This window comes from Aotus nancymaae, unplaced genomic scaffold (genome assembly GCF_030222135.1).
Source record: "Aotus nancymaae isolate 86718 unplaced genomic scaffold, 86718_ANA_hifiasm-v0.15.2.pri h1tg000021l, whole genome shotgun sequence".
NCBI lineage: Eukaryota > Metazoa > Chordata > Mammalia > Primates > Aotidae > Aotus > Aotus nancymaae.
This window is the reverse complement of record NW_026988433.1, coordinates 23749160-23770454: the sequence shown is the minus strand read 5'-3', so window position 1 is coordinate 23770454 and position 21295 is coordinate 23749160. Positions and strand designations below refer to the sequence as shown.

General features: G+C 40.1%; 1 protein-coding gene across 1 annotated transcript in view; it reads left to right on the top strand.

The window, feature by feature from the left end:
- MYO1H (myosin IH) overlaps window positions 1-21295 on the top strand; it is a 99366-nt gene that overhangs the window by 17381 nt on the left and 60690 nt on the right. Inside the window, exon 2 of the mRNA XM_021675532.2 lies at window positions 20628-20789. Coding sequence (XP_021531207.2) covers window positions 20628-20789 — 162 coding nt within the window. The remainder of the gene's footprint in view (window positions 1-20627; window positions 20790-21295) is intronic.

Sequence of the window (21295 nt, the reverse complement as noted above, 5' to 3'; positions counted from 1 at the left end):
AACTATGATTCCAGCGCTTTTGGAGTGGTTCACAACTTTATTCTCAGTGCTTTGGGAGGCCGAGGCAGGAGGATCGCTTGAGGCTAGGAGTTCAAGATCAGCCTGGGAAACATAGTAAGACATTGTTTCTACAAAAAATTAAAAACAAGACTTAACTTGACATGGTAGTGTGCACTTGTAGTCCCAGCTACTCGAGAGGCTGAGGCAGGAGGATCACTTGAATCCCAGAGTTCAAGGCTGCAGTGAGCTATGATTGTACCACTACACTCCAGCCTGGGTGACAAAGCAAGACCCTGTCTCTTAAATAAATAAACAAGGTAATCTTTGAACAGGAACCAGTAACTGAACTAATATAGCTCAGCATAGGCCAATTCCAGTTCTGTCATGAAACTGAAACTACTTCCCAGGCAGATGGCTGTATCTAAGCAAAACTGAAGTAGATCAAGCGTCTATTTAGAATTATGGCTTTGGGGTTTTATTCTGTCTCTTTCTTCTCTCTGGTACTTTTCTCCTCCCTCAGACCTTGGAGCCTCAGTAGAGGTAGTGAGCTTGGTTGGAGGCTGATTGGGAGCACAGGCTCTGGAGTTCAGCTGTTGGTTTGAATCCCACCTTCCTTGCTTACTATATGTGGGTCTTCGATAGTTAAGACTTAGTTTGCTCTTTTGAAAAATCAAGATGATGACACCTACTTCACAGGGGTTTTGTGAGGATTAAATAAGATGATGAGTTGATCAATGTGAGGCCATGAGCCAGAGCCAGCATGCAGGCTGCATGAGGGAAGCAGGGGGCCTGGATGCTTCTATGAGCTCCTGCCATTTAGACCGGGGTCCCCACCCCTGGGCAGTGGACTGGTACTGGTCCGAGGCCTGTTAGGAACCGGACCAAACAGCAGGAGCTGAGTGGTGGGAAGCCAGCATTACTGCCTGAGCTCCACCTCCTGTTAGATCAGCGGCAACATTAGACTCTCATGGGAGCGTGAAGCCTATTACGAATTGCGCATGCGAGGAATCTAGGTCGAACGCCCTTTATGAGGATCTAATGCCTGATGATCTGAGGAGGAACAGCAGTTTCATCCTGAAACCATTCCCTCTCTCTTCTCCCGTCCATGGATAAGTTGTCTTCCATGAAACCAGTGCCTAATGACAAAAAGCTTGGGAAGCACTGGCCTAGACCACCCAGATGTGCCTTCACCAGAACTTCTGACACGTTTCCTTTCCAATCATTTCTTTTTGCAAAATGTCCCAAACCAGTGTTCTATCAGCTTTAGTCTGTGTACCAGTGGCCCGTCAACTTTAATGTAAGTGCCCGAAGTGAAGGGTTCCAGGGGTGAATTCTTAGCCAGTACTATAGTTTGTTCAAGGTGGGGACAGGCTTGGAGAAGTCAGGGGTCTCTTGGTACCTTGAAGTCTATCCATATAAGAATCCTGGACACAGCTGTGGAACTGGCTTGGACCTTATAGCTGTGGGGTTTGTTTCATGGTTTAAGCAGGAGGAGCAACCGTACTCAGGTGCCTCCTTCTGAACTTCCAGAACAATCTCCTTGCCAAAGAATGGGAAGCTCTCTGTGCAGGCCTAATCAGTGACTCTCCTCCAGATGCAGAAAAACTTAATTGTAAATGCAGAGCAACAAAGAGCAAAACTGAGCAGTGAACAGATGTAGACAAAACATTTGCATTTGATATGTAAAAGGCCACATCGAGTAGGGGCAAGAAGAATGAGCATGAAGCGTGATGGATGTGGGTTGAATCTCAGCTCTGCCGCTTACCAGCTATAGAAACATTGTCACATATTACTACAGATTGAACTTCCCAGATACAAAAATCCAAAATGCCCTCAAGGACAGGAATATCTTTCTGGCTTGTTCACTGATATATCGCAAGCAAGAGCCTAAAGCAGGCCTTGAGATATAAAAAGAGCTGAATAGATGTTTGGCAGATAAAAGAAGGTAATAAACAATGGGACAATATACAGTCATTAAAAAGAATAAGGTAGGCTGGGCATGGTGACTCACACCTGTAATCCCAGCACTTTGGAAGGCTGAGGCAGGCAGATTACCTGAGGTCAGGAGTTTGTGACCACCCTGGCCAAAATAGTGAAACCCTACCTCTACTAAAAATACAAAAATTACCCGAGTACAGTGGCACATGACTATAATCCCAGCTACTCGGGAGGCTGAGGCAGGAGAATTGCTTGAACCCAAGAGGTAGAGGTTGTAGTGAGCCAAGATCGTGCCACTACACTCCAGCCTGGGCAATAAAGCAAGACTCCATCTCAAAAAAAAAAAAAGAATAAAATGATTCTTTCATGCTGCTGATAAAGAAATACCTCAGACGGGGTAATTTATAAAGAAAAAGAGGATTAATGAACTCACAGTTCCACGTGGCTGGGGAGGCCTCCCAATCATGGCAGAAGACAAAAGACACATCTTACAGGGTAGCAGACAAGAGAGAAGTTGTGCAGGGAAACTCCCCTTTATAAAACCATCAGATCTCATGAGACTTGTTTGCTATCATGAGAACAGCACAGGAAAGATCTGCCCCTATGATTCAATAACTTCCCACTGGGTCCCTCTCACGACACCTGGGAATTGGGGGAGCTATAATTCAAGATGAGATTTGGGTGGGGACACAGCCAAATCATATCACCCCCTAACCCAGATTCCTGGGCCAGTTTCTGTCTTGCCAGTATAGGTCTATTCCCCTCCTTGGCTGAAGCCAGGGTAGTGCCATGCCCTTTTCTACATGTGACCAGCTCAGCTCGCCCTTTCAACAGGACTGGGAAGGGAAAGGATTCTCTTGGAAGAAGATGTAGGTGGGAAGGTAGTTCTGGCACCTCTACCATGCCAACGTTCAAAGGAGGCAGTGACATTGGTCAAAGTCACACGTCTACCCAGCAGTGGGACGAGGCTGAAATTCTGATCCCTTCCACAGCCTCCCCCATCCCTTAGCTTCTCTGTTTCTACTTTCACAAAGAGGAAGATACCATCTGGCTGTGGAGTTGTTGTGGGTAATACATGAGACAGAGATTTGTAAACTGCCCAGTTACTGGGTTCTGTGCATAGTAAAAACTCAATAAATAGAAAGGGCTACTACCCATGTTAATATTACATTTTATTGGCAGGGAGGTACATTTGGGTAAATCGAAGTTGATTTTCCTTCTTTAACCTGTGCTGTCTCTCAGACCAGTGGCTTTAGCTAGAATGTTTCCTCTTTGCATTCTCTAGATTATTTCAAATCTATACATGGCACAGAATTTATTCACTCATTTGACAAATCTACTGAGCACCAATTATGTGGCAAGACTTGAGCTAGAAGCTGGGGACACAGAATGAACAAGACTACCCCTGAGAAGCTTCTAGAAGGGCTCAGCCTCAGATCAAGGAATCAAGTAATTAGAATTGCTGTCAGCTGCAGTTATTAGGAGAATGGCAGTTTCATAACTGCAAGTTGTACAAAGTACTATAAAGAAATAGGGTGAAGAGATATTCAATAATAGGGAAATTTGCTTATTTTATAAATGTTTCAAATACAAGTTACAAAATTTAGAAAGAGCTAACAGGTATCTATAACAAAGCTTAAGCCTTCTTTTCCAGAAGCAACTACTGTTTTCAATTCCTTGGGCGTCCCTTTAGGGAGATGTTTTGATTTTATAAGCATCTATGTATGTGCATGTACATTGTTTTTGTTTTTTCTTTCTTTCTTTCTTTCTTTTTAAAATAGGGTTTCACTCTGCTGCCCAGGCTGGAGTGCAGTGGTGCAATTATAACTCACTGCAGCCTCTACCTCCCCAGGGTCAGATGATCTTCCTACGCCGGCCTCCTATGTGGCTGTTACTGTAGGTGTGCACCATCACACTTGGCTAATTTTTGTATTTTTCTTTAGAGATGGAGTTTGACCATATTGCCCAGTCTGGTCTCAGACTCCTGAGCTCAAGTGATCTGCTGCCTCTGCCTTCCAAAGCTCTGGGATTACAGGTGTGAGCTGCCATACCCAGTCTTGTTTTTCTTACAAATGGTAGCATTCTGTTTAGGAGGGCCTATCACTCTATCGCTCTATAGTCTTTCATTGGATGCATGAACCATAATTTAATTGACCTGTTTCCTATCAATGGATATTTAGGTTGCTTATTATTTTGTTCACATGAGGGCATATCTAGAGGATAAATATCTAGAAATGAAATTATTGTGTCAAAGAATATATATCTAATTTTTGAAATACACTTTCAAATTACATTTCTTAAAGGTTCTACAATATACCTACCTTCTCACCTATAATAGATGGTAATAATTCCTTTCCACACTCACTGAGAATGTGTTCTCAAACCTTAGCTATCAGAGTGCCAAAAACGAAAATGGTATCTCAGTATATTTGAATAGCATTTTTCTTCTGAGTGAAATAGAGTAGCTTCTACATGTTTAAAAGACAAAGTTGTGTTTTCTTTTCTGTGAATTGTTGTTTACATTCTTCATCTTTTGGTGTATCTGTGTGGGGCATTGGACTTTCATTGATTTGTGGAAGCTTTTTATATATTCAATCATAAAAAACTAATGATTTATCTGAGATATGAATTGTAAATATTTTTCTCAAAACTGTTTTGTCTTTTAACTCTGCTTACAATTTTTTTTCTAGGGAGAAGTATTTTCTACATAGTTGAATAGAACAGTCTGTTCTTTTGTGGCTTCTGATTGTTTAAAATCATACTTAGGCATTTCTTCTTTCATTTATATTTTCTTTTAGTACTTTCCTTTCATTTTATTTTTTAGTGTTTAAATCTTTGATCCTTCTGGAATTATTTCGGTGTAAAATATGACATGGATGTCCAGCCTTTCTTTTATGGAACTCTCCAGTGTTTCCAACACCAATTTTGAAAATTAGGTTGATAAAGCTATAATTTACATTCAGTAAAATTCACATTTTTTAGATGACATTTCTCCGAGTTTTCACAATTGCATAATGCCATTTATTGAATAATTCATTTTCTTACCATGGATTTGAAATGCTACCTTAACCACTGAATAAATCCCCCTGTATGTTTGAGATAAGTTCTATTCTTTCCATTTAGCAACATTGAATTGCTTGTCGATTCATATGCAAGCATATGCCATTGAATTTATGTCTTAATTAAAGACATATGCCATTATGTCTTAATTGATGTCTTGATTAACACCATTGAATTTATGTCTTAGTATCTGCTAAGGCTTGTACCTTCTCATTAATCTTTTTGTTTCTTTCAGAAATTTCCTGGATAGTCTTACTTATTTTTCTATATGAGCTTTAGACTCAATTTGTTTAGCATGAAATCATGGCAGTGTTTTAGAAATCATGGCAGTATTTTAGAAATCATGGCAGTATTTTAAATGGGACTTTATAGTTGGACTTAGGTGAATTAATAACTTGATGATATTGAATCTCCCTACCCAAGAACACAGTATATCTTACCATTTGCTTGAATTTTTGTGTGTGTTCCTCAAGAGTGTGTTCAAATTATTTTTATAGAAATCTGGCACATTTGTTGATAAGCTTATTCCATATTTTATCTCTTTTGTCAATATTTTAAGGGGAGTTCTTTCTACCATTGCATATTCTAATAATTATTTGGTTACATTAGAGCTATTGATTTTTGTTTATTAACTTTGTATATGGCCTGAATTTACATATCATGTATAATGTTTGGATTTTCCACAGAAATAGTAATCTGCAGATGCTTTTCTTCTCCAGTATTTCTATTTTTATTTCCTCCTCTTATCTAATTGCATTGGCTAGTACTTCCAATTAGGATGATAAAGAAAATTCATGTCTTTTTGTTGACTTTAAGAAGCATGCTTTTATGTTTACTATTAAGTATTGTGTTAGCTTTTGTGACATAGCTGTATTTTTATAATGTTAAATAAGTGTCTACTGTTTTTGATAAATGTAATTATCAAGAATGAAAATTGAATTGACCAAATGAATTTTTAAAATTTATGAAGATGTATAATTTTTCACTTGACCTATTGCTTTGGTAAATCTATTTATTAATAGATTTTCTAATATTATATCCCTAAATAATCTATTTTATTACTAGATTTTCTAATATAACATTCCTGGAATAAATCCCATTTGGTCATGTTTTATTATTTCTTTATTTTTTGTTGAATTCAACTTGCTAATCACTTATTGAGGAATTAGTATTGATACTCCTAAGATGAGGTTGGTCTAGTTTCTTTTATATTTTTATTACAAAATATTACACATAGAAGAGTATATATAAATATGTAAAACGTACAGAATAACAAACATATGCTTCCACCCAGTGAAATATACAAAACCCACCCTTGGTTTTCTTTGTTGTGTTGCCACCTATAAAAGTATTCTGTAGCCAGAGTGGTGGTGCATGCCCGTAATCCCAGCTACTCGGGAGTCTAGGGCAGGAGGATCACTTGAACCCAGGAGGTGGAGGTTGCAGTGAGCCAAGATCACACTGCTGCACTCCAGCCTGGATGACAGATCGAGACTCTGTCTCAAAGAAGGCAATAGATTGCTTAATTTTGCTTGTTTGAAACCCTGTTTTAATAGAGTTAAACTACATATACTCTTATGTGACTGGCTTTCCTTGAGCAATGCTGTTTTTTGAGATTGAACTATGTTGATCAGTGTATTATGCATTCACTTCCACAGCTGTACACAACATAATGGTTGAGTTAAACATTTTTGTTGAGTCTATCCCAAATTGGCTTGTTTTTCCAATTCTATAAGTCATCTTTTTTTGTGTCCTTCTGGAGTGTGTTAAAAAGAATATGGATTCTGGAGTCAGGCTGTTTTGTTTCAATCTCAGTTGACATGTACCAGCTATGTGGCAAGTTATTTAACCACTTTCTGTCTCAGTTTCCCCATCTGTAAAATGGGAGCTAAAATACCTACTACCTCACAGGATTATTGAAAGGTTTCAAATGAATTCATGTATGGGAAGCACTTGAGGCAGTGCCTGGCAGACTGTGAGTTGTATAACTGTTTGTGGTATGACTATACCACTGTGCAATCATAATAACATATTACTATATTGGTGAAAGTTGAGTTTGTTTCTCGTTTTGGAGATGTTATAAATAACGCTGCCATGTACCTTCCTATGCTTGTCCCCCACGTCACATAAACAAGAGGAATGAAGTGGCTTGGCCAGAGGATATGTGTCTTCAGCTTTACTAGGCTATACTAAATTGTTCTCCAAAGTAATTGTACCAATTTACATTCCCATCCATGTAGTATCAGAGTTTCTCTTGCTCTACATTTTTGCCAGCTTGTCTTCTTAGGCTTTAACATTTTTGTCAGTTTGGTAAGTATAAAATTGTATTTGAGTATTAATTTGCTTTATATTGGCCATTTGATTTTTGTTTTGTTTTGTTTTTTTGAGATAGTCTGCTCTGTCACCCAGGCTGGAGTGCAGTAGTGCAATCTCGGCTCGTGGCAACCTCCACCTCCCAGGTTCAAGCAATTCTCCTGCCTCAGCCTTCTGAGTAGCTGGGATTACAGGTGCCCGCCACTGCACCTGGCAAAGTTTTGTGTTTTTAGTAGAGACAGGGTTTTGCCATGTTGGCCACAGAGACAGGGTTTTGCCATGTTGGCCACACTGGTTTGAAACTCCTGACCTCAAGTGATCTGTACACCTTGGCCTCCTAAAATGCCGGGATTGCAGGTGTGAGCCACCACACTTGGCTGATTTTTTTTTTTTTTTTTTTTTTTTAGACAAGGTCTGGTTCTATCACCCAGACTGGAGTGCAGTGGCACGATCTTGGCCCTCTGCAGCCTCCACCACCCAGGCTCAAGCCACCCTCCCACCTCAGCCTCCTGAGTTGCTGGGACTACAGGCATGCACCACCGGGGTTTTGCCATGTTGCCCATGCTGGTCTCAAAGTCATGATTTCAAGCGATCCGCCCACCTCAGCCTCCCAAAGTGTTTGGATTACAGGTGTGAGCCACCGCACTCAGTCAGCCATTCAATTTGTATATAAAATGCCTGCTTGCTACCATCCTATTTTTAGATTGAGCTGTTTGATTTTTCTTATTCATTTCTAGATCCTTTTTATGTGTCGCAAATAGCTTCCCCAACACCATAGCTTTGTGCTTCACTCTTTTTATGTCTTTTAACAAACAAAAGGTATTGATTTGAATGTAATCAAGATTGCACATCATTCCCTTTATGGTTGATGATTTTTCATGTGAATTATGAAGAAATCCTGGCTGGGCATAGTGGCTTACACCTGTAATCCTAGCACTTTGGAAGGCCAAGGTGTGTGGGTCACTTGAGCCCAGGAGTTTGAGACCTGCCTGGGCATTATGGTGAAATCTTTTCTCTTAAAAAAAAAAAAAAATACAGAAATTAGCAGGGTGTGATGGTGAGTGCTTGTAGTCCCAACTACTTGGGGAGCTGAGGTAAGAGGATTATCTGAGCCCAGAAGTTTGAGGTTGCAGTAAGCTATTAATAGCACTACTACACTCCAGCCTGGGCAACAGAGCAAGACCCTGTCTTAATCAATCAATGGAAAGAAACAAATTCTTTCCTACCCTAAGGCCATGAAGATATCTTCTATAGTCTCTTCTAAAGCTTTATAGTTTTGGCTTTCACATTTAGATTTTTTATTTGTAACAACCTTATTGAAATATAATTCAAACACCATACAATTCATAGTAGATACCTCAAGGTTTTTAGTTTATTCACAGTTACACAACCGTCACCACAATTAATTTTAGAACATTTCAACACCTTGAAAAGGAACCTCAAGCCCTTTAGCAGTCACCGCAAACTGCCTAGCACTTGGTAACCACAGATCCACTTTCCATGTCTATATTTCCATATAGACATGGAAATGTTTCATATAAATGAAGTCATGTGGTAGTGGTTCTTTTGTAACTGCTTCTTTCACTTAGCATAATGTTTTCAAGGTTCATCCATGTTGTAGCATGTATCAGTACTCCTTTCTTTTTATTGCCACACTTAGGTCGTTAATCCACTGAAAATTACTTTTCTGTATGGTGTGAGGTAGGCATACAGTTTTTTTGCCCACACCTCCCAATGTCCCAGGATGATGTTTTTAAGAGGTTGCCCTTTTCTCACTGCTCTGTTCTGCTACCTTTGTCAACAGAAAGTGTCCATTTATTTGTAGGTCTGATGCTGGGGATTCTGTTACAATGGTGTCTTTGTATCCCCATACAAATGTCATACTATTTGGATTAATGTAGTTTTACAGTATGGCTTGGTAATAAGTAGAGCAAGTCATCGGACAACAATAAGTTGTTCTACATAAAGCTTATCTTAGCTATTCTTGGTCCTTTGCAATTTCACAAAAATTTCAGAAATGGCTTGTCAAGTTTTACTTAAACTTGTTGGGATTTTTATTGTGCTAGTACTGAAGGTAAGGACCAACATGGGAGAATGTAATATCTTTATAATACTGAGTCTTTCCATTCAAGAATATGGTATACCCTTTTATTTAATTGTTCTTTAATTTTTTCTAATTTTTTTCTTTAAAAAATTTATTGAGGTGAAATTCACGTAATGTAAAATTAACCATTTTAATTTTCGAGATGGAGTTTCACTCTTGTTGCCCAGGCTGGAGTGCAATGGCACAATCTCAGTTCACTGCAACCTCTGCCTCCCGGGTTCAAGTGATTCTCCTGCCTCAGCCTCCTGAATAGCTGGGATTATAGGCATGTGCCACCACACCTAGCTAATTTTGTATTTTTAGTAGAGATGGGGTTTTGCCATGTTGGTCAGGATGGTCTCAAACTCCTGACCTCAGGTGATCCACCCACCTCAGCCTCCCAAAGTGCTGGGATTATAGGCATGAGCCACCTTGTCTGGCAAAAGTAACTGTTTTAAAGTAAACAAATTCAGTGGCATTTTGTTCACTCACAATATTGTGCAGCCACCACCTCTTTACAGTTCCAAAATGTTTCCATCACTCCAAAGTACAATATCTTCCCATGAAGCAGTTTCCACTCATGTTCCCTCCCACCATCCCTTGCTGTCTTAGTCCATTTTGTGTTGCTATAAAGGAATACTTGAGGCTGAATAGTTTATAAAGAAAGAAAGTTTTATTTGGCTTCCAATTCTGATGGCTGGAAAGTTCAAGATCGGGCATCTGCACGTGGAGAGGGCCTCATAGTGGAAGAGAAAGGGAAACTAGCATGTGCAGAGATCACATGGTGAGACAGGAAGCAAGAGAGAGGAGGAGGAGGTACCACCTGATGGGTTCTTTTTAAATAACCAGTTCTCGCAGGAACAAACAGAGTGAGAACTCACTCACCCTGAGGGAGGGCATTAATCTATTCAGGAGGGATCCATGGGATGGATCCCATGACCCAAGCACCTCCTGTAAGGCCCCACCTCCAACTCTGGGGATCAAATTTCAACGTGAAACTTGGTGGAAACAAACCATATCCAAACCACAGCATTTGGCAACCACCAAGCTGCATTCTGCCTCTATGGCTTTATCGGTTCTGCTTATCCAATCATGTCTTACAATTTTCTCCTATAGTAGTCTTATATATCTTTTGTTAGATTTATTCCTAAAGAATCTTTAACTTTATTGTGAAACATTTTAAATATGTATTATGAAACATACAAACATTCTATATGTTATGCAACCAATAAGCTTTGTATAAAAGTAGAAAGAATAGTATAGTGAATCCCCTAGTAACTGTCACCACCAGAATAATAATCAGCTCATGGCCAATGATGGCTTACCTCCTTCCCCAGGTATTTCCCACAGCCAGGGTTACTTTGATACCATTCCAGACACAATGTCATTTCCTCCCTATTTCAGTATTTATTTCTAAGTGATACAGAATCTTTAAAAAACACAACCACAATGCCATACATTGATTACTGACAAGCCTTTTTCATCTCTTTTTAAAAATAACATTTTTATTGAGCTCCAATTCATATGCCATTGAATTCATCTATTTAAAGTGTATAATTCACTTGTTTTTAGTATATTTGCAGAGTTGTGTAGTCATCACTACATCATGGACATGTTTCCGTTTCTCTTGGGTAAATACCTAAGAGTGGAACTACTGGGTTGTCTGGGATCTCTGTTTAACCTTTGGAGAAACTAACAGAATGTTTTCCAAAATGGCTGCACCTTTTTTATTTTTTTTTGAGATAAGGTCTCACTCACAGGCTGGAGTCCAGTGGTGTGATCACAGCTTACTGCAGCCTTGACCTTCCAGGCTCAAGTAATCCTCCCGCCTCATCCTCCCAAATAGATGGGACCACAGGTGTGCCCCACCATACCCAGCTATTTTTTTTTTTTCATTTTTTGTAGAGATGGGGGTTTCATGATGGTACCCAGGCTGGTCTCAAACTCCTGAGCTCAAGCAATCCTCCTGCCTGGGCCTCCCAAAATGCTGGGATTACAGGCATGAGCCACCACGCCCAACCTACACCATCTTATATTCCCACCAGCAATGGATGAGGGTTCTCATTTTTTGGCTTCCTCGCCAATACGTATTTTCTGACATTTTCACTAGTGAGGGCCTCAGGCTGCTTATACTCATCGTGGGAGGTAAAGGGAAGCTAGCGTGTACAGAGATCACATGGTGTGAGAGGGAGCAAGAGAGACAGGGAGGGAGGGATGGGGTGCATGTGAAGTGGCATCTCACTGTGGTTTTGAGTTGCATTTTCTTCTTTCATCTCTTTTAAAATATAGGTTCTCTTGCAGGTTTCTTGGACAAATGTTGAAGAAACTAGCTAGATTTTCCTGTAGCATCTCCTGGTCTGGATTAAGGTGATTGCATACTAACTACAGCATTGTTTAATGTATTTTCCATTCCTCACCGTTCTTTGAATTGGAAGTTAGATCTAAACCTGTGCTCCCTGAGTACTAGGCACCGGTCATCTATGGCTATGTAAGTTTAAACGAATTAAAATTAAATACAAATTTCAGTTTCTCAATCTCACCACATTTCAAGTACTAAAAGACCTCACCTGTGGCTAGTGGCTACTGCGCTAACCAGTGAAGCTATCACACATTTTCATCATGCCAGAAGATTCTATTCAACAGCACTGACTTAGGGGCTTGATCGGAGTCAGCTCTGTGGGATTTCAATCTTTTAAAACTTGAGATTTACTTTATGAGTGGGAATAATGTCCATTTAAGGTTTATGTGCTTTTGAACTAAAATGTATACGCCCCAGTTGTTGGGTGCAATGGTCTACATGTGTTAGTTAATTATGGAGTTTGATTTTTGATGTCCTATTGAGGGTTTTTTGCCATTGCTTTCTGTCAGTTTCTATCAGAGAGAGGCTAGCTGTGATCCCTCGCTATGGAATTGTGTTAGTAAACTACGATATAGTAAGCACAAATAGTGAAATACTCTACGGTTCTAAAAAATAATGAGAAATATCTCCCTAAACAACTCCCAAATGAGCTGCAGAAAAGACAAGATGGAAAAATAGCATGTAGAGTTTGTAAACATTTACCTAAGAAAGGAGGAAAACAAATCTATAGGTAAATTGCTTATACTTAAAAAAGGAGCTGTTTTAGCAATTTTAACTGTTTTTTTTTTTTTTTTTTTTTTTTTTTTTTTTTTTTTTTTTGAGACAGATTCTAGCTCTGTACCAGGCTGGAATGCAGTGGCGTGATCTCAGCTCACTGCAACTTCCACCTCCTGGGTTCAAGCAATTCTCCTGCTCAGCCTCCTGAGTAGCTGGGATTACAGGCACCTGCCACCATGCCCAGCTAATTTTTGTATTTTTAGTAGAGATGGGGTTTCACCATGTTGGCCAGGATGGTCTCAATCTCTTTACCTTGTGATCCACCTGCCTCAGCCTCCCAAAGTTCTGGGATTACAGGTGTGAGCCACCAAACCCGACCAGCAATTTTAACTTTTTAAAATTTTTATTTCATTTTTTACTTTTTGTAGAGATTGGGTCTTGCTTTGTTGCCCAGACTGGTTTCAAACTCTTGACCTCAAGTGATCCTCCTGCCTCAGCCACCCAAAGTGCTGAGATTACACTTGAGAGCCACCGCACCTGGACCAATTTTAACATTAAAAAAATAGTTGTGTACAGGAGGAGGAAGAGAATGGAGAGAAAGGGGTAAGGACAGGAGCTAGTTCTTTGAGTATGCCCTATTTTATTTCTTGCTATCATTAAATATTCTACATACTTATAAAACAAAATTAAATTTAAAAATCAATCCCCTGACATAAACAGTAAAATGAAAAAAAAAATGTGCATCTGGTTGCTAGAAAGAGAAATTAACTAGTTCAAGGGAACCTAAAAACACAGTAATGTGTCTCTACAACTCCAGTGAGGTTTACCCTGAGGACAAAGAATTCAAAAATTTTAGACAGTTTCCAATAATCACATTGGTGAGTGTTGGTGTTATTTTGAGACTGTTTTGTGTATATTGTTAATAAAACCAATGAAAAATTTCTTGTGTCATTAAACTGGAATTTTTGGACAGGAGAAAGGAGAAGAGATAGAAAACTAAGGTTAAGGCTGAGTGTGGTGGCTCACACCTGTAATGCCAGCATTTTGGAAGACCAGGGTGGTGGATCACTTCAGGTCAGGAGTTCAAGACCAGCCTGGGCAACATGGTGAAACCCTGTCTCTACTGAAAATACAAAAATTAGCCGGGTATGGTGGCCCACACCAGTAGTCCCAATTACTCGGGAGACTGAGGCAGGAGAATCACTTGAACCCAGGAGGTGAAGGTTGCAGAGCTGAGATCACGTTATTGCACTCCAGCCTGGGCAACAGAGCAAGACTGTCTCAAAAAAAAAAAAGGGTTAAATGTCATGGCATGAAACACAACACATACATGTAAACCATGAATTTGCAATGATATTAAAAACTCATTGTCACCTTGGGAGGATGCAGCGGGACCAACCCGTTATTCTGAAAACTAGTAAATCAAACATTTACCTTGCCTTTCCTTTACAAGCCGTAGCACAGGGCAACCAAATAGTTAATAAGGGAAATTTCTCTTTATAAAACAGTCTCATTTAATAAATGAAGGTTTGCTAGAACTGGAATATCAAACTCCTAAGAAAATGTGGATTTAGGCAGTGTGAATCAGAGAACACTGACATCCTAAAAAGACAGCCAGCCCTTGCGTGTCCCCTTCTGGAAATGTACTTCCCTGCCTAGGAAGTCTTTTTTTTTTTTTTGCCAAAACAAATCGATCTTGTATCTGCTTGGACCTCTAATTCAAATGACCAGTTCGCAGGAAATGCAGGAGAAAGACAAACATGTTAAATGACTCCTTAAGAATGCAATGAACAAAACCCGGAGTGTGGGAAATTCTATAGGACAAATTGTCCAATTTCCTCTGAATAAATTGCAAGAAAGAAACGGAGGGAACCTATAGAACAAAAGACACTTGAGAGACACGTTGGCCTAATGCAGTGTGTGGTCCTTGTTTGGATACTGATCTCAATAAGCCAATTGCAAAAGATATATAACTAGAGAAATTTGAACGTTGGATATTGTAATTAGTATTAAGGAATTTTGGTGTTCTTTACGATACTGGTGTTGTGATTACATACAGGTATATATGTGCCTGTATATTTTTAGAGTTCCTATGTTTTAGAGATACCTAGTAAAATATTTACAAATAAAGTGATATAATGTTTTGTGATTTACCTCAAAATAATCCAGTGCTGGAATAGTGAAACATAGCTGGAATAAGAGAAGGCCTAAGTTCATATTTGTTGAAGCTGTGTATATTGGGTTTGTTGTGCTTTTGTTAGTTTTGTGTATGAGAACTTTTCAAAATATCTTTAACTGTATATATTTACAGGAAAAATATATTTAAAGAAAAATATGAAGTAAAAAATAGTACTGGTGGCACACAGATAATGAGCATCCATGTAAAGGAGGTCTTCAAATAGTGGAGCTTGGGCAATCAAGGCTCAGGGTCTATGTAGGGTTTGCAAACTCTCTTCTGCCCTAGGCATCCCCCAGACCCCCTCCCATGTTTCTGTGGGGCAACCCAGTGAAACTCTCACCCCCTACTTCAGTCAGAAAGGTCTGCTTTCCTCAATTTTACATATTGAGATTTCTTATAACATTTCCCTTAAGCGAAGGATTTTGAAGTTTCAAATAAAATTCAAAAATGACAGCTTCAGGGCTTATCATTCACCTTCTTCTCCCCTTAAAAAAACAGCCCCTACTCTTCCTCCAGAACTTTAGGGTAGTCACCAAAACAGCTGGCCAAGTTTAACATGCAAGAACTGTGGCTAACATTCAAACTGCTGTCCTCCCAGTGGAAAAGTTCTATTCCCCATCTGTATTAGTCAGGATAAGCAGCCTTCAGCTACAATAACAACCAGCCCCAAAACTCAGAAGTTTCTCATAACAGAAGTTTATTTCTTGCTCACACAAAGTCTACTGTGGATCTGGATGACATCTCTTGAAGATGTCATCTTGAAGAGATGTCTCTTGAAGACATCTCTCCTCTAGGTGATGGCTCAGGAATCCAGGCTATTTTGATCTTGTGGCTGGTCCATTTGGCAAGAGAAATTCTCAGTCACTGCAGTATCAAAGAAGTTTCATATATATATATATATATATATATATATATATATATATATATAAAATATATTATATATGTGTGTATATATAATATATTTTATATATTATATATATATCAAAGAAGTTCTAATAACATTGGATGGGTCTTGCACAAATGTCACTTCTATTTACAGCCATTTGGCCAGAAGTAGTCAAGCAACTCCACCTAACTGCAAGGGCGTTTGTGAATGTGGGGAAGCCCATGGAAGAGCTGGCAGGCATTTCTATCTCTACCATGGCATCTCACCACCTTTCCACATATTGTGGCCTCCCTGTCATCTCCCCACCCCCACTCCACTCCACATACTGGGTCAAGCATTTGATTATGTAGAAGATGATGTGGTCAGATCATCACTGAGTACATGTTACTTCCAAAATAATGGTCCTGTTTGAGTGTTTCCTTGAATCCCTTGCTTTTAGATGAGCACGAGGTTTAAACCACCCAAGACAAAGAGTGGCTTGCTGCAGAGGCTGCAGACTAGTGTCCCGCAAGGGTAAATTGTGTGACAGGACTGCGTATATAATTCCATACTTCTAACTTAAATAATCAGAAGGTCTGGCAACACACAGGCACTATATGTGTGCCTGATGCCAACCAGCTGGAGCCAGGTTGAGATGGCCATTCATTCCCGGGTCTAACCCAGTCCCCATCACCTCGCAGTCACCGTAACTGCCAGAACCCTGTAACAGGCAGAGTCTGCGATCCTTGCACTGTGGGTATGCACAGTTAGCATCCTCCACCTTTTTATCACCCCAAAGATGGAGTTCTTTCGTAGATGTAACTTAATTGGATTTAATTTAATATTCTTAGGTGTGATTGAAGATCTCTTTAATTTCTTCCCTCTTATTTAATCTGGGTTTAATGCTCTCTTTATGATAAATCTCAATTACCTTTTGGTTCAAGGCTGAATCACTCCAGTTTCTTCATTACCCTTCTCCCTTATGTCCCAATATTCATGCCTTTGACGGTTCACATCAGTCTTATTGGGACACTCTCGTTTTCCTATGCCCTCTAAAAGATAACTGGAAATCAACAGACAGAGGAATCGAGGTGTTAGAACTGAAATATTACAACAAGCAAAACTCTAGCCTGAAGTGAATGGAGTGTGCTCTGACCCTTGCAAGTTAAAAATCATTGTCATGTTACTTAATCTACAAGGTTTTGTCAAACTTCTTTGGGATTCAAGTCACGTTCCTAGGCTGACTGCAGGAGTATGCCACGCTCCCATCCTTAGGACCAGGCTAAGAGAAAAGCTTGGTTAATCTCTGTATCCTCTGCCTGCAGCAACCTGACTGTGCTATTTCTGGGTCCACCTCTAGACACTGTTTCAGAAACCAACCCACCTCCAGCTTAATAGGAGCTCATTGACTCCTGATCAGACTTTTTGCTTTACTATGTTTCTATTTCTAATAATCGTGATTACTGATACTAGTGATGACGAAAGCAAACACTGAGTTTGAATTGTGCCTAGCATGGTTCCATGTGCTTTACATGGTTCTGGTGAAACTGACAACCCTACGAGGTAAGTACAATTATCATTCTATTTTATAGAGATGAAACAGAGACTTGGGACTCTCCCAAGCTTGTACTGCCAGGAAGCAACAGAGATGGGATTTGAACTTGGGAAGACTCATGTTCCAAAGTCTTAATCATTATGCTATAAGTCTTCATTATTATGCTTAATCATTATGCTATGCTATATGTGGTACAGCATGGGAACACTTGGGATTACTAAAATATTTCTTTTTTTTTTTTTTTTTTTTTTTTTTGAGACAGTGTCTCACTCTGTTGCCTAGGCTGGAGTGTAGTGGTGCAATCATGGCTCACTGCAGACTCAGCCTCCCGAGGTTCAGGCGATCCTCCCATCTCTGCCTCACAAGCAGCTGTGACTACAGGCACACACCACCACACCCAGCTAGTTCTTGTATTTTTAGTAGAGACAGAGTTTCACCATGTTTCTTGGGCTAGTCTTGAACTCCTGGGCTCAAGCGATCCCCCTACTTTGGCCTCCCAAAGTGCTGGGATTACAAACATGAGCCATCACACCTAGCCTGGAATCACTAAAATACTGTTTTATCTAAATGCATTGTTTTCAATGTTAGGTTGCTAGTGATTACGGCTCTTCTAGCTCCATTTAGCTAGTACAGGGAGACATCTGGTGGCCATTCTGTTTTTTTACACTTTTTATTATGAAAAACTTCAAATTTATACAAAGTCAACAGAATAGTATCATAAACTCCCTCTACCCACCACCTAGCTTTAACAATTAATATTCTGCCCTTCCGCTTTCATTCATACCTCCAGCCAATCCCCACCTCTTCCCCACTTATTTTTTACAGTTCTTTTTCAAAAATAAAATTCACATAGTGAAATGCACGCAGTTTTAACAATTTATCTTGACCCCATGTAACCCCCAGCCACATCACAATATGGAACGTTTCCATTACTCCAAAAATGTCCTTGGCCTGACAACTCCCCAACTAGGCAACAATTGTTCTGATTTTTCACTGTGGATTAGTTTTGCTTGTCCCAGAGTGCCATAGCAATGGAATCCTACAGTATGACTCTTTTGTGTCTGGGTCCTTTCACTCAGCATAATGTCCGGGAGAGTCATCCATGCTGTTGCGTGTACCCGTTATTTCTCTTTTATTGCTGTCCTCCCTCTGTTGTACAGATGGGCCACAGCCATTCTTCAGTTGATGGGGATTTGGATTGTTTCCAGTTAGGGGCCATTCTGAATAAAGTTGAGCATGAGTTGAACTTCATGTTCAAGTCTTTTTGTGGACATATGTTTACATTTCTCTTGTGTAAATACTTAGGAGTGGAATTGCTGGATCAAAGAATAGAGGCATGGTTAACTTCATTAGAAACTGCCAGATCTTTTCCCAAAGTGATTCTCTTTGTATTCCTACCAGCAGCGTAAGAGAATTCTGTGTGCTCCGCATCCTCGCCAGTATTTGGTGTTGTCAGTGTGTTTAACTGTTCTGAGGTTCAGAACAGTTTTGTTTTAATTTTAAGTGTTCTGGTATCTCATTGTGGCTTTGTGTTTTCCTGATGACTAACAGTGTTGACCATTTTTCTATGTGTTTATTGCCAATTTGTCTATGGTCCTTTGTGAAGTATCTATTTAAGTCTTTTGCCAAATTTTCATTGAGTGTGTCTTTTTACTATTGGACTGTTTATTCTGGATTCAAATTCTTTGCTGCTATGTATTTTGTGAATATTTTCTGTTGGTCTCTGACTTGCCTATTTTCTTAACAGTGTCTTCTAATGAGAAGCTTTATATTTGATGAAGTCTGATTTCTTATTTTGTTTATAATTTTTTTTCCTGGCTCTCATCTAAGAAAGCTTTGCCTTCCTCTGGTTACAAAGATAATCCCCTTGTTTACTTCCAGTAGCTTTATATAGATTTTTAATTTGTATTTAGGTCTAAGATGCATCTCAAGTTTATGTGTGTGTGTGTGTGTGTGTGTGTAGTGTGTAGTGTAATGTAACATAGGGACTGAAATAGATTTTTACTTTCTTTTTCTTTTATATTTATATATTTTTAAATAGAGATGGGAGTCTCCCTGTGTTACCCAGGCTGGTTTCCAACTCCTGGCTTTAGGCACTCCTCCCATCTCAGCATCCCAATGTGCTGGGATCACAGCTGTGAGCCACCACACCCAACTGCAATTTTTTTCTTTGTAAATATCTAGTTGTTCCTGCACCATTGGAGAGAAACGTTTTCCATTTCTGCACTGAATTGACACACAGTCTTATTAAACACAGTCTTACTCGAGCTTTGTTTTTCTTTTGCAAGTTGCTTTGGCTGTGCTAGGACCTTTGCATATATCCATATGTGCCAGTTGTCAATTTATTGCCTCTCAGATCCAAATTCACCCTTCATTACCTGCTGGGCATTAACGAACTGCACTCTTGAGGCATTTCTACTTAAAGTGAACACAATGTCACTTTTGGCACTAGAGGGCGCTGGAGGGACACTGCAATGGCAGGAGGCTTCTCTCTTCCTGATGTCCTTTGCTATGTTTTGCTTTTTCTTGTGTTGAGGCTGTACATTCTGCTGCACAGTGATATGTGGGTGGGACACACACTAACTGTGTGCCTAGAGCACACAGTCCGTCGGTGACCTCACAGCTCTGGCCAAGGGCCTGGTGACCACTTTGTTACAGCCCTCGTGACACAGACATCACACACTCCAGGCTTCATGCCTACTACTGTTTTCCCTCTCCCAGTGCACACCTGCCCTCTGGCCGCAGCTTACCTGAGCCCTGGAGAGTTGCTTCCCTTGGTTCCCTCCATGGTCTCCCATCCAGCAGCGGCTGTGCTCGGGAAGGTCATTCCTGTTGCCTGCCCAGTGACTGAACCAGCTCCAGCCCTGGTACCCTGCTGAGATTCTTTGCCATTCAGTGGGCTGCAGCCACATCTCCAGTGAGGTCTGAAGCCCATCCTTGGAGAAGAACAGTCCAAGTTTGTCCTTCCTTAAATACTCCTCTGTAACAAGAATGTCCCTGTCTGGCCCAAAGTCCCCACCACTCATGTGGGAGTTACAAAGTGAGTTTACACAATTAGCATTTGTTGAAATAAAGGAAAATTAATTTTAAAAAAAGAAAAAGCAAATTCAAGCTTGACTAATCAACATAAAGGAAGCATTAATTTAAAAAAACGTTTATTGAGTACAGGGTTGTCAGGAAAGTAAGTCTGGGTACGCTGTCTAGATTCATTTTCCGGCTCCATCTTTTGGCAGATCTTGGGTGTGGCTTATGTGCCTTAGTTTCCTCATCTGTAGAATGGGCATAGTAGTATTTCATAGGGTCAGAATGAAGATCAAATGAAACAGTACAATTCAGGCATTTAGTAAATACTTGGTTCCTGTCAGCTGCTGCTATCCTATTTTTTATGATTATGATCTTGTATCCCCAACCATACTGTAAGCTCTAAGTGAAGACAGCATAATTTAACGCTGGCTCTTTACTACCCCACGGTTTAGGATCTTGTTATTTCCATGCATTAGACCTGTTATAAATTTTACCAAATAGACGAGTTGCTGAAGAATCTTCTGTTTCCCGTAGAAAGAAGAAGTGAGGAGGAAACACATCCGTCTGCACATGGAAGGGGCGCTGACTGCCCGGGACAAGGTCGGAGTTCAGGATTTTGTGCTACTGGACGCATACACCAGCGAATCTGCCTTTCTTGACAACCTCCGCAAGCGTTTCAGCAAGAACCTCATATACGTAATGTGACCCATTTCTCAGATGTTTTTCTAGGGTAGTTGTTCCCTTCTTGCCTTCAAGACTTTGATGACTGTGAATAATATCACTCTATTAGATTAGACATTAATGGGAGATACTGAGGGACCACTCTTAGATGTACTTCGATCCTTTGTGCTAAGGCTTTTATGGCTGCCCATGATAGAAACCCAACTTACACCAGCCTAAGTCACAAAAGGGAATCTGTCCATGCCTGTAACTGTAGGTCCCAGGATTAGATCTACAGTTTCAGATGATGTCTGGAGACTCTTTCTCCATCTCTCTTTTTTTTTTTTTTTTTTTGGACAGAGTCTTGCTCTGTCACCCAGGCTGGAGTGCAGTGGCATGATCTCGGCTCATTGCAACCTCTGCCTCCTGTGTTCAAACGATTCTCCTGCCCCAGCCTCCCGAGTAGCTGGGACTACAGGTGTGCCCCACCACAGCCAGCTAATCTACGCCCAGCTAATTTTTTTATTTTTAGTAGAGACAGG